This window comes from Crinia signifera, chromosome 1 (assembly GCF_055691185.1).
Source record: "Crinia signifera chromosome 1, ASM5569118v1, whole genome shotgun sequence".
Taxonomy (NCBI): domain Eukaryota; kingdom Metazoa; phylum Chordata; class Amphibia; order Anura; family Myobatrachidae; genus Crinia; species Crinia signifera.
Window position 1 is genome coordinate 384,008,637 of NC_139217.1, and position 14,794 is coordinate 384,023,430.

At 41.1% G+C, this 14,794-nt stretch overlaps 1 protein-coding gene across 6 annotated transcripts in view; it reads left to right on the top strand.

Annotated features, from left to right (window-relative positions):
* Positions 1-13,835, top strand: part of OSBP2 (oxysterol binding protein 2) — a 226,680-nt gene extending 212,845 nt beyond the window's left edge. For all 6 annotated transcript variants that reach the window (XM_083151498.1, XM_083151502.1, XM_083151503.1 and 3 more), the window contains 6 exons: positions 2,235-2,355; positions 3,425-3,528; positions 4,311-4,406; positions 6,576-6,760; positions 9,626-9,846; positions 12,121-13,835. In XM_083151498.1, coding sequence (XP_083007624.1) covers positions 2,235-2,355; positions 3,425-3,528; positions 4,311-4,406; positions 6,576-6,760; positions 9,626-9,846; positions 12,121-12,263 — 870 coding nt within the window. In that variant the 3' untranslated portion in view covers positions 12,264-13,835. The remainder of the gene's footprint in view (positions 1-2,234; positions 2,356-3,424; positions 3,529-4,310; positions 4,407-6,575; positions 6,761-9,625; positions 9,847-12,120) is intronic.
* The last annotated feature ends 959 nt before the right edge of the window (positions 13,836-14,794 follow it).

Genomic DNA, 14,794 nt, shown 5'->3' on the forward strand with positions numbered 1-14,794 from the left:
GAAAAGCTCACACATCTCACTTCAAGTTATCAAGAATGTTGGAATTCTTACAAGATGGGTTTTCATCGGGCCTAAGCCTTCAATCATTGAAGGTGCAGATTTCGGCCTTATCCATCTATTTCCAAAAAAGAGTAGCCATTTTGCCGGAGATTCAAACTTTTTTACAAGGGGTATCCAGACTGAAACCCCCTTACAAGCAACCAGTAGCGCCTTGGGATCTGTCACTGGTTTTGGATTGCCTTCAGAAGGCACCTTTTGAACCTTTAAGGTCGGCTGACTTTAAGTTTCTCACGTGGAAACTAGTGTTTTTGTTAGCAGTAGCATCTGCTAAAAGAGTGTCAGAGTTGGGAGCCTTGTCATGCAAATCTCCCTTCTTAATTTTTCATGATGACAGGGCTGTTCTGAGAACAGTGCCTCAATTTTTACCGAAGGTAGTCTCTGCCTTCAATTTAAATCAGGAGATAGTTCTACCTGTGTTTCAACCCCCAGAGGGTTCCAAGAAAAGGGACAAGTTGAAGACTTTGGATGTTGTGCGTGCCTTACGCATATATGTGGACAGAGTGAAGAGTGTCAGAAAGACTGACACATTATTGGTACTGTATGACGTACACAAAATTGGTTGGCCTGCTTCTAAGCAGACTATTGCTAGGTGGTTGCGATCTGTGATAGCTTTTGCATACACCAAAGTGGGTAGGCCTGTACCGGCCAGAATTAATGCGCATACCACCAGCTCAGTTGCCACCTCTTGGGCGGTTCGACATGGGGCCACAGCTGAGCAGGTTTGCAGAGCTGCCACTTGGTCATCTGTTCACACATTTGCCAAATTCTATAGATTCCATGAGTTCGCGTCGGAGGACGCATCATTCGGGCGAGCAGTGCTGAGAGCTGCAGACCTGAGCGTACCCTCCCAAAGGACCGGCTCTGGAACGTCCCAGTGTTGAGCTGTGTCACCAGGACCATTGAAAGAGAAAAAGGGATTTTTGTAAGAACTTACCGTTCGAATCCCTTTCTCTGATATGGTCCTGGTGACACCGATTCCTCCCTTACGCTCAGTAAGTATGCCAGAAGTTTCATGATGTTCATGTTAAAATGGTTAAAAGTTAACAGTTTCTGTTATAAAATGTGCATATAATATGTGCAGGCGTTTGTACTGAGTTAATGTATTCCAGTGGCTTTGAAAGATTGAACTGAAGAGTCCAGGGATGCAGTAGGGGAGGAGCCTACCCTCTAAAGCTTTAGGATAGGTGCCTGGCTCCTTCGGACCCTCCTACATCCCAGTGTTGAGCTGTGTCACCAGGACCATATCAGAGAAAGGGATTCGAACGGTAAGTTCTTACAAAAATCCCTTTTTTATCACACTGGTTATCCTCCACAGCGCAGTCTATAGCAGAAGTCCAGAGTAAATTGTTGCAAATCTGATACTATGATAGAAAAACGGCTTCTGCTTCCGCTTATCCAGAAAAGGGGGTTATCTCATTTTATAAAAAAATGGGGAATATACATTGACAACCTTAACCGTGACGTTCAGACTCATATTTTTAAGATATTTCGACACACCGAATGGTTCCTTATGAAACAACTGCTATCTAAAGCATTGATTCTTAACTAATATGATGTTCATCTGGGCCTCACTGGTTATTATCTCCCTCCCCCCACCCCACTTTTCCCTTCCCTTTATTCCCTACATGTCTGTCTTGTTTTGTCTTTGTGCTTATATGTTCCCCTTTCTAGATGATGTTCAGTTTAATTAATAAGAATATACGAATACTGTATACAAAGGTATGAAAAACAATAAAAAAGGATTAAAAAAATAAGAATATATGAAATGTTATGTTTAATATTCAAGTCTCTCTACATCTACGAGTCTCTTTATATACTATAATGTACTCTTGTTTAAGAACAGTATAATTGATACATTGGCTGTTGGGACGGGTATGTTGCCCACTGATATAATTGTTCGAGGTTTATATGTCAGACACTTTGCTGAATATATACTGAATATACAGTATACATGAATCTATGATAAACGAAAACCCAATAAAAATAATAATAAAAAAAAAAGCCTATAGACTGTAACTATGTGGTTCGTCTTTCGTCAACATCTTTCATCCAGGACACTAGGTTCAAGGGGAATTGTTCATCAATGTCTTTCGATGAATTAGTCAAAATGTATGTGTGCACATTTTGAATCATTTGTGCTTCATATGGTGTAATTCCCTGTATTTCTCTGTCAGGTCAGTCACCACCCACCAGCTGCTGCCCATCATGTCTACTCCAGGAACGGGTGGAATCTGTGGCAGGAAATCACCATTGCCAGTAAATTTAGGGGCAAATATCTCTCTATTATGCCATTAGGTAAGTTGGATACTGTGATCTATGAGCAGAGAGAAATATCCCAATTCAATATTGCAATTGGAAAGACATTAAGGGCCAGATGTATTAAGCTTCAAAAAGTGATAAAATTGAGAGTGATAAACAACGAGCCAATCAGCTCCTACCTGTTATTTTTCAACCCCAGACTGTAACATGACCATTAGGAGCTGATTGGCTCGTTGTTTATCACTCTCCACTTTATCACTTCTTGAAGCTTCGTTCATCTGGGTCTAAGTATGGTGCACCTTTCAGCTCAAGTCTCGTTATATGATGTATTTTAAGCCACAATTTGTGTTGTGTTGTGAGAACATTTTAAGTAGCCATTGACTGTACATGGTGATGTTTTAATGTTATTTTATGCATGACTAGTCACCAGCCCGTAAAAAATGATGCAGTTGACGGGACAGGGGGCTCTGTTTTATGCTGAGGTGTGTGGGGGGAGGGGTATGTGTGTGGCCATTGGTGCACGATAGAGGTGTTATGCCATTATTACATAGGATAGTCTTAAGCCCTTATCATACAGAGGAGGAATCCATACATGAATACATCTCCGTAAGATCTTAACGTTCAATTTTGTTCATATATGAGATCAAAAATGATCACTACACGCAGTCTTCTGGTATTAGGTAGAGTTAGCAAACCATCTGTGTATATGTGGATCATCATTCACTCTAAGAGTACAGGTTATAAAGCATGGAAATCGGGTTGTCTGGTACATCATCTTAGTGGCACATTCACGTGTATGTGCATGTTTTCACTGATCCATTTGGTTACTCTGCACAGTCATGATTCCCCAGTGTACATAACCTTATGTCGGTGATTCTACACTGAATGTATACTGCTGCTGTTTATGAGTGCACTCCCCTAGTGTATTCATGTCCCTCTGATACATCTCATCTGACCTATTTTTCTACGTTTCTCATTACTGTGTTTTTATAACAAGATAAACAGGATTGTCATGGCAAATCTATGCTAGATTATTTTCTAAATAAGTAGAAAGGAATAATGCCGACTGCTGTACATTACTCTGCTAAAACTGTGTGTCTCCTAGGGGACATCCACCTGGAGTTTCCTTCCAGCGGCAACCATTATGTGTGGAAGAAAGTCACCTCCACTGTGCACAATATCATTGTTGGCAAACTCTGGATAGACCAGGTCAGTCCCATAGCCCTGAGCAGGTGAGCTTCAGACTAATATACATTGACTAGGAGTACATTGTTATATTATACTGGTGCCATCTGGGGCAACAGGTACAAAAGGTTGACCTGACAATTACGGACACATGGTGGTTTTTTTTAAGTTATTTTGGCTGCTTCATCATATGTGCCCACAATGCATGCATGCAAAAAAAAAGTTTTAGAGTTAGTCAACCTTGACTGTCGACATAGACACTGTCAACCTATCATCCAGTTACCCTTTACTACTGTTAGAGGTTTAGGTTTTCTTTTTTTGTTGAGCTTTATCCTTCAAATTATAAAAATAATAAATAAATATATAAAATAATTATTTTTTAGGACTTTGCTGTTGGTGGAATATGTAATAATATAATTATCAAATTAGACCCATATAGATTATTTTCCTACCTTTCAATGTAGAGTAATAAGGAAAACTGGAGCTGTATCAAAAATCACATATTTTTGGAACCTTGCCCAATCTGAAAATAACTTCCGTCTCTTGCTTCATGAAGTGTACAGCTGGTTCTATGTAGCTGCCACAACCAATACTCTTATACGGAAAATCATAGGAATGAGATATGATGACTCTCTCTGCTTTATGTAGGCTAGTACATCCTTAATAGGATCTGGTGTTTATTTTATTTTTTTGCATGACAATTGCTTGGTTAACCCCAATGTCCTAAATGTCTTTAAGAGTTTCCTAATTTTAAGCATAACATTTATATTATTGCCTCTTTCTTTTTTTTCTCTCTTTCTCTGTAGTCTGGGGATATAGAGATTACTAATTATAAAACCAAGGACAAATGCCAAATGAAATTCACCCCATACAGCTACTTCTCCAGGGACATTGCAAGAAAGGTAGTGAGACTATAGCTGTGACGTGAATGCAAGTTTCTAGAAATGAAAGATGCTATAGTCATTTATTTTGCAGTGATTTTGATGGGTGGAAATGGAAAGTTACAAAAGTTAAATCCCATAAAAATGATCACATGAAAGTAGAGGAAATGCTTGTAACTGTCTTGGTTTGTTTTTTTGGGGGGAGGGGGGGGGTGTTTTTCACTTTATTGACTGTAAAGAAGGATGTTCATGAAAATGAGAAAAAAATAAAAAAAAAATTGGGGGGCATTCAATTGCCTGTAACTTGTTTGCCCACCCAATCTCTTGCAACACCCGCCGAACTTTACTGCGGCGGAATCTAAATCAAAAGTTTTTTGAGTATTTTTTAGGTAAATTGGGATGGTTGAGTCGGGCTTTCATTGCTGGCGTTTAAACATCACATCAATGGCAATAGAGTCCCCCCTTCCCACAATTGAATTCAACCCTTTGGTTGTGTTTGGTAATATTACTCGACGGATCTGTTTACACAATATTTGCCAACATTTTTTGGGCAGTCAAGGGATCAGAAAATGCCCTAACCATTATTCCATAATTGTAATAAACCTTTTTGTCACAAAACAATGTCATTTTAACAGTGTATGTTAAAACATACAGTCTTCTATTTATCAATACCTAAAACAATAACCCAGGTTATGATGATACATGCCTGTCATTTCTTATTGTAAGTCAATCAACCTACACCAATCATTATGCAGCCTCATTTCATATATGCAGATTCTATGAGGCAATAGTTCTTTCCCTGAATTTATATGTGGTGGAATTACACCATTCAGAGCTACAAAATGGCTCCACGCTGACTGCTGCCTCCTGGATAAAAGCCACTACATATATTTCCCAGCAGTCTCCTTAGCAAGAGACCTGCATGTTTGACAAGCCAGCTTCCTTTAATGGCCAGAGATTGGGCGAGTATTAAACATATACGATTTCATCTTATCACGGTGTAATTTGGTCAGGAAATAATTTGACGCTTTATATTAGAGTGAATGTTTTAGAGATTCACTAACTTACATGCGCTGTATCTTACATTGTAAAGAGAATAATTGTAAATTTCTTACTGATCTTCACAAAAATAAATAGCATTTTTTCCTGTTCACACGAGACAATCCGGAGAATACTGATCAATAATACAGTCCTTACTGTAAAGTGCCTCAGCTTTAAAAAGACGTTTCTGAGATCTTGACCTATTGACTGCATAGGAGACTGTGATGGATCTAACACTATTAATTTTTGTGCATGTTGAGGAAGAAAAATATTCCAGTGTGGCAGGGTCTTAAAGGGTGTAATATCCTATTCACACTATTATATGTAACTGTAATCCTATTTACACTATTGGATGCTGGCATAATTACTTCCCAGGACAGACCAGGAGGCTATTCTGGGTGCCATGACCTAATAGTGCACTGTATTCATTGCTTGTACTAGTAATAATTAGAGATATGCAGGTTCGGATTTACCCGGATTTACTTATTGGCTATCGGCTATCACATGTTTTGACTCCAAATCATGTGACAGCCTATAGCCAATAAGATCCCGTTTGGACTTCCGGGTAAATCCGAACCTGCACATTTCTAGTAATGATATGCTCAGTATTTCCCACTTTTGTTCATGGATTTCAAAACCTTATTTTGTTGGGCCCCTATGTCCCAGGTATGGCCTGTTTTTATGTCTTCTTATTATATTCTCCTAATGTCTTGCAGACTGACAACAAACATTTAATTCTCTGCTGCAGTGTCCTGTTGGCTTTGCTGATTATTGCCACATGATCTTCCTTTCATTGTACTGTAGTCCTCTCAGTATTGAGACTTGCCAGACCTTCATACAATCTTTGTCTTGTAAATCTAATTTTTCTTATACACAGGATTTATTATTATTATTATTATTATTATTATTATTATTATTAGAAAATGATGTTGTGTTTGCATCAGCCATGTGTTTTCTTCAACATTAGCTACTTGCACCACAAATCTTAAATTCAGTTTTTCTTTTTCCAATCTACTGAAAATTCAATGTATCTGAGAGGATGTTGATTGATCTCATGCATATATTTCAGTTTCCAAAATGTTTGTGGGGTGCAGTGACTGGGAAGGTACCGTAATACTTTATCAGACCTGTTCTGGTCATCTGTTACAGGTCACTGGTGTTGTGACAGATGCACATGGAAAAGCACATTATGTCCTGTCAGGAACGTGGGATGAAAAGATGGAATGTGCAAAAATTGTGCAGAGCAGTCAAGGCAATGGCAGCGCAGAAGGGAAGCAGAAGACCGTCTACCAGACCCTTCCTCCTAAGCTGCTATGGAAGAAATATCCCCTACCGTAAGTCTCAGGAGCATGTCGCTGTTGATTGGAGAGTAGAACTTTGGCTGCTGTTAAACTAGGTTTCCTCATGTGACCTTAGAATTTTTTAAGAAATAGGTTGCATAGACCAGGTAAATAATACAGGCAGAAAGGATGATTCACAGAAGAACACACTTGGGCTACAGTTACTGCATGCATGGGACTCAATGCAGATGCCCTTCCAGGTGGCCGCACCATCCTCATGCATGCATTATGAAAATAGCAGTCACCAGCCCTGTCCTTGGTGTAGGAAATGTCTCCAAAATCAGACACACAGATGTGTCCTTACACACTGTTGGCGTAGTAATGCCCAAACAGCCCTTCTTGACCTTCACCAAGTCCAATCCAACTCTGCAGGTTTTTTCGGTCTTTTCCACTTGGATGAGCATCTTAAGGGGCACATGGGGCGATTTCTGACTAGATCGCTTAGAAATGGTTCAACCTGTTTTCCAGCGTTTCTAAGTCTCTAATCGGGTGTCTGTGCCCTGGCGTACAAAAGGGCATGGTCATCTTGATGGTTTGATCTATCTTCCCCAAGGTGTAGTCATTTCTTTGGATGTGCAGGAACCCTATTCCCTAAAAACTACTGGGCACCTTTCTGCGCGGTGACAACCAGATTTCTTTTTCTGTCCTTATTTGTCCCCAGAAGCCTCTAGCACATATATATTTGGTGAGCAATGCACCTATGTGAAACAGGCTAGACATCTAACTTGTTTATGAGATGAGGTCTCCTATTGTCTTTCTCCATTTATTCATTTGATACTCTTCAAAATGAGTGTGCTATAGAAGCATTGACATTATTGACTTTCTCTGCGTTGGAATAAATCTGTATTGTAATTGTGCAGATGACTTCAGCAACTTGCATGCAGAGAGCTTTCAATAACTTTAGATGACAGAAAATGATTTTTACATCAGCAAAAAACAGTGGTGGCAAAGTGTTATACGCACAGGCGGTACATATACTCCATTAACAATGAGGCCACATGTAAAATACAGCAAAGGTTATTTACAGACTTCAAGACATGAACCTCCTGCAGTGTTCATGCAACTTCCCCAAATCCACTATGTTTGCACAGGAGCGCAGTGTATAGTAGGGCATGAAATACCGCCTGTCAGCACATGTCCATTCAATAAAGAAAAGGGAAAAACCCATGTCGACCTTGTGGTTTTCGAACTTCCCACTGTTGAACTAATACGTGTGTCAACCTAAAGCCATGTAGACACTTTTCATTTGTCAACATAAGGCCCGTCGACCTAATACATGTCGTCCTTTTGACTGTCGACCTAGTGGCCATATACAGGTGCAATATACAGCATCTACAGATGGAAGATGATGCGTGGTTTTATGGTCATTGTGTGTTTTGTTGTTTTAAAGCATGAATTATCCCGTATTAATGTAGTATTTGTGCAAAATGCAGTGGTGGCAAAATAAGGTACAGTATAATGTGTAATACTGTATATGAATAATAATAGTTTTATTTCTGGACCTTACCAAAAAGCTGAACAAGTAATAGTTCTGTAATCATTGGGGAGATGCTATGGGTAAAGTTCCATACTGTAATCTCTATCACATCTGATTTTACACGCACACACATACACACACACACACACACACACACACACACACACACACAAACACAAAATACCTGAAATGTGACTGTACTTAGGAGGTTATTCTGGTTGATTCATTCAGATGCGAATTCGCATCCTTGCGAATCAACCAAACCCCGCCTTGCAAATGGTGGCCTGGCGTGACGCGTATTGTGTAATGGGCATCACAGTGTGAGGCTTAATGGGAATTACAGTGTGAGGCGCAATGTGTAATGAGCATAACAATATGAGGCGGAACATGTAATGGGCATCACATGTGAGGCAAAGCGTGTAATGGGCGTTACGGTGTGAGGCATAATGGGCATCACAGTTATGTAATGGGCATAACAATATGAGGCGCAATGTGTAATGGGCATCACGGTATGAGGCAGAGTGTGTAATGGGCATTACGGTGTGTGGCGTAAAGTGTAATGGGCATTACAGTGTTTGGCATAATGTGTAATGGACATTATGGCATAAAGTATAGTATGTTATAAGTGTGTAACATGTAATAGGCATTGCAATGTACATTTTTGGTGCGCTCTTTTGGCCCACAGTGTCCCTATTGCCCCTATTTTACAAAAATTTGTCAAGCCCTGGCATAATGTGTAATGGGCATAATGTGTAATGGGCATTATGGTGTGTGGCATTATGTGTAATGGGCATTATGGTGTGTAGCATTATGTGTAATGGGCATTACTGTGTGTGACGTTATGTGTAATGGGCATTACAGTGTGGCATTATGTGTAATGGGCATTACAGTGTAAATTTTTGCAGTGCACCTTCGGCGCGTACTGTCCCTGTTTCTAGTATATGTGGGGGGAATGATTCATTCAGAAGTGCATATAGATAAATAAATCACCTTATATTTAGTTTGCATTGATGCCCAGTAGGCTGTGATGGACACACCCAGTAGGCTGTGATGGACACGCTCAGGCAGTGATGGACATGCTCAGTAGGCGGTAATGGCCACACCCAGTTGGAGGTAATGGACACGTCCCTCCAATGTTGCATCACCTAAGAAAATGAGCTGCGTACGCCTATGCTCCTAATCATTGCTTTCAGTTAATTGTGGTATAAGAGAACAAATGTGGGGGGTCAGTGATATCCAAAGCATCTGGCCTAGGCCCCATCTTATAGATTGCTAATGCTCCCTGTAATCCACTTATATGTACAGTACAGTAATGTACAGTAGTTGCACTCCATACTGTAATGACAGATAACCCCTAAAACCAATGATTTGATGTCTTGCAGTGAGAATGCAGAGAATATGTATTTTTTCTCGGAACTTGCCCTTACACTTAATGAGCCTGATGACAGCACTGCCCCCACGGACAGCCGACTTCGACCAGATCAACGGTTAATGGAGAATGGCAAATGGGATGAGGCTAATGTGGAGAAGCAGCGTCTGGAGGAGAAGCAGAGGGCTGTTCGGAGGAAACGGGAGGCGGAAGCTGTGGAGGCTTTGGAAGAAGGTAAATTGATCATTATATGAATACTAAACTGACATTCCTGTCTAGTCATTTTAACTAAAATATTCTTTCCAAGCCGGTCCAGGCAAAGACATTGGAGGCAGTTAGGCGGGTTAATCCCGAAATGATCAATCCCAGGATACCTGGGATTGAGTTGGTGAATAAATATATTATTTCATGCCGTCCAACCAGACCAGCCCACTGCACACATTGGGTGGTATTTAATGCTCTGATGGCGAGCTATGACGGTGAGCAGTGCCCATAGCTCGCCGTCACAGTATTCAACTCCGTCCACTTCACTCGCTGTTTCCACATGCTGGTTTAATTCAACGAGGTGAAAACGACCAGTGTGGCTATTAAAATGGCGGGGCTCGCTAGAAAATGCCGCAAACTCACTGCACCTTACGTTGAATACACCGAGGGGGTCGGACGGTGAGGATGGCTTGTTTTCGGTGAGGAAAAGCCATCCTCGCCGTACAAACCACACTGAATACCGCCCATTGACTCACTCTTCTCTCTTATGGTGTAGGAGGGCAGGCAGGCTGGCTGGGGTTGGGCTAACCAGCTCAGGGCCCACAGTGGCTCTTCCTCTCCTTGTTGTGAGGCAGTGTGGCTGGTATCGGGGTGCGCAGCTTGAACTCAGACGCCATGCAGTGCACCATCGAGGGCAGGGGAAGGTGGGCAGCGTGTAAACCATCTACAGCAGGTGCTCGGCACTTCCCGGCATTAAAAAATGTACATGTGCTGACTAATCTCCAAATCCTGGATCCCAGAAATTTTAGGCGAAAATCCTGGGATTGGACCCCTAGAGGTAGTCATATTCACATTACTTAGGAAATGTTTGCCCTGACAAGGAATGTGCTAGCTGTGCAACACATGTACAGTAACCCCTAGCAACCAAAAGTTAAATTGTCAGTTTCTATCCTAAAATGCAAATACTTTATAGAGTACCTTTTCCATAAGTCTCCTTTTGAAATGTGTTTCTGGTTTCTCTCGGTCTAGGACAGTGCACTCCCCATTGCTTCTATGCAGAGACATTAAGTTACTGCGCTGTAGGACAAGCTAACTCGCTTCCCACCTATTGAAGATGCTAAAACTATACATTATATAAATAATGTAAAATAGGGCATTTCGTCCATACACAATTCTTTAGCTGTGAGTTATACAATGCACAAGTATTTTGCAGTGCATTACATTCACATCAGTCCTTGTCCCAACAGAGCTCACAGTTTATATTTCCTATAGCTTGGACTTACTAGCGGTGTTTGTCAGAAGCGAGGTAAGCTACGAGTGGTTTTGGCATGTTGGAGGAAGCCAGAGTACCTAGAGGAAATCCATGCAGACACAATGAGGACATACAAACTCCACACATATAGGGACCTCAGTGCTTTGAGGCAGTAGTGCAAACCACTAGGTCCCTGTGCAGTCCCACAATAATTACAAGTGAAAAATGCATACAATTACGGCATGCATAAAATGCTGATCAGAGTGGATGTACAGTATAATAATTTTCAGTATTTTTCCCTGAGAACGTTGGCAGGTATGAAGTGGTTGCAGAGATTTTGTTGATACCTTTTACAGGGTTTGTATAAAAAGTAATGAGGTCAAATTCGTGAAAAAATATTTATTGAAGATATCGCTACAAACAATAAAAATTCATCAAATAAGACCTTTGTGCGTCGACACACTTCTGCCAACGAGTTGTCCACACTTGGAAGGTCCTTTTCCGGAGCGTCCTTTAAGCAGCGTGTCAAAGCCGCTTTGACCTCTGCTACGGTCCCATGTCGGTGTCCTTTGAGGGCTGTCTTCACTAGGCGGAACAGGAAAAAGTCCGCCAGGGCCAGATCGGGCTGTAGGAGGGGTTGGGGAAGCATTGCGATGCCGTTCCAAGCAAAGTAGTCGTTGACTACGAAGCTGGTGTGGCTTGGTGCATTGTCATGAAACAGCAGCTTTTGCTTGGCTTTAACTCCCGAACACTTTCTGGATGATGGCTCATTTTCCAAGTCCCACACAGAATTTAATGGCTTAGCGCTGTCCCATAGTACATTTAATTTTTAAGCTTCAATTAAACCTAGGGGGTCCACTAAAACCTTAATACGAACTGCACGGAAGCTCGTAGGTGACTGCTGAAGCTGACTCCCCCCTCCATCGAAGCCACCTGGAAAATGCATGCTGAGATGTACAGTCACATCAGAAAAAAAATAGGTCTCATTACATTTTATACAAATCCTCTATCACTTGTTGTAGCCTCCACTCACTTTCACACTTTTATTGCAGGTAATGACTATGAAGGGTATCAGCCATTGTGGTTTGAGAGGAAGGTTGACCCACATTCCGGCGAGCTCATCTGTGTTTACAAAGGTGGATACTGGGAGTGTAAAGAGAAGCAAGACTGGTCTACATGCCCTGATATTTTCTGACACATTCTGGGGCAAAAAAAGGAAAAGCTTCCAGATCTCACCACCCTCGAGCTGGGCACGCAGGGTGCAGTACACACCAGGCAAAAGTACTGCAGTGCTCAGGAACAGGCAGTGAGGGCCCATTTCCTGTGGAAAACAACAACAAAAACAAAGCCAAAACACATGCCAAAATAAACACGTCTGAGGAAATTCAGGGGAAACATGGATCACAAGCATATTTTCTAAAGATAAAGAGTTTTGTTCTAATGCATTGACATTTGTTTTCTAGAATCTAATAAGGGTGGGAAATAATATTATTTATTTTATCAATGTGTCATTAAACATTTGCTAAGTGTGTATATATTAGATATAGATATATCTATAATATCTATAGATATGATATAATATAGGGTTCTGGGTGGCCTGATTCTGGTTCACTCGTAAAAGCAAACTCCTTCTTTAATGTTCAAAACCATGTGAATTTCAGGTGGGGCAGATGTAACATGTGCAGAGGGAGTAAGTTTCATTTATATAGCGCACTTTCTCCAACAGGACTCAAGGCGCTTTAAAAACAAGGCACATAATACAGAGGATGTTGGTGGAACCGTCACAGACAAGATAATCCCTTGAGCACACAGTAAGTATAATGCAGGATTAATGCAGCATTTTGGATAATTCCATGGGTTGTGTACTCCACCCTGACAAGGTACCAGGTGCGGCAGCCATTTTAGGCGCTCTGCGTAGAATTACCCTGGGTGGAATAGATTACCCCTAAAAAAAATTACCCAAAATGATTTCAGTGTATACTCAGGTCCATGTAATCTGCGGAGGTACACATTACAGGAATAGCACATGGTGGGATAGATGTATGCTGCGGGGGGAGGGGAGCACATTCAAGTATGGGCAAAGGCTTGCTACATAGGCTAGCCCTGGTGCTTATCCTCACAGCTCCATGCTTACCATGAGGGGTCGGCCTGGGTGTAGTCCTGGTGTTCTCAGCTGTAGGGCCTGGTCCAGGTGTTCTCATGGCAAAGGTGAGTTGAGGCCACATGATGTTCCTGAGTTTTGTGGGTTTTAATGCAGTCCTTCCGAAGTAATGTTGGTGTGTTGTTTGCCTTCTGGCGAAAGAATTAGATTTGGCGAGAGAGTTAGATTTGGGTGGGGTTTGTACTTCAAACTGACCTAACTCACCTAAATATAACTCTGTGCACATGTTACATCAGCCCCACCTGCAGGGCACATGGTTTTGTCCATTAAAGAAGGAGTTTGCTTTTACGAGTGGACAGAATCAGGCCCATAGTGTGTGTATGTGTTTCAGTAGGGTTTTTTCCAAGTCTGATGGCAATCCGTTGGGATATACTGTCTTGGATTTTGGTGAAAACGGAGGAACTAAAGATAAAGTACTCTATAGGTACATTATTTATTTGTGTACAGTATATGCATACAGTATGTATATTCTCAATGAGGTATGCTTTTAATTATGGACAGCAACATAATCACAAGTTAATATGGCAATGCCAGTTTGTACAGTTGTTCAAAATGTGTAAACATACGATGATTACTAGGTTTAAAATATTAAATAACAAAAAATCACTGTGTAATAATCTCACTTTTTTTTTAACTTGACTAGAGCACTTTTATTGACACATTTCCAAAGAGCTGGGATTAACCAGGCAGTCCTCTCCATAGAGTAGGGCAGGAAGAGAGCAGAGCTCCGTACAGCACTGTTTTGTACACATGGGCCATTAATGATTGCAGGTGAGAGGGGTCATATGTTACATTGCATGGGTTAAGGCATTACTGCTAGTTATCTGTATTTTATTCTGTTGGGGTTTTTTTGTTCCATGTCTGACACAATCCTGTCTTCTGTTTTGCCCGCTGAGCATCACAGACATTTTACAGTTCAGTAGTTGCCAGGACGGTGCAAGACTGCTTTTGTGATAGAGACCCCTGAAAATACTCTGTATTATAGTTTCCTGTTCATTATATTTAACCCCTTTATCCATCAAGGCTTTATTTATTTTTTGCTAGAAACAGAACACAACTTAAAAATGAAATGGGCTTATCTGACAGTGGGTGTGGATCATGGGGTAATTAGGTTGACACTAAGTCGGCCCCAAAGGTCGCCACTGGAAAAAGATTGACACTGTTAAAGTCGACACATAAAAAAAGTCAATATGAGTTCTTCATATTTTTTTTGTATCTGAGCATGTGTATCCCCAATTATTGTACAGCCTTCACTCGCCATACTTCATGTCAGTTCCTCGTTGCGTTCCCCAATCAGAGTCCACATGGATGGTAAAGGCCAAAAAATGTACACAAATAAATTGTAAAAAACTCATGTTGACATTTTCATGTGTCGAACATAGCCATGTCGGCCCTTTGCTTGTGTCAAACTTGTACACGCCAAACATATGGTGTTGACCTATCATCCAGTCCCTAAAATAGTAGATGCTATATGGAAGCTAAGGATTTTCAACTTTTCTCACTGTGGCCAGGGCTGGATTAATGGGCACATGGGGATGGGGCTGAAAGTGATCAAGAGCCTACTT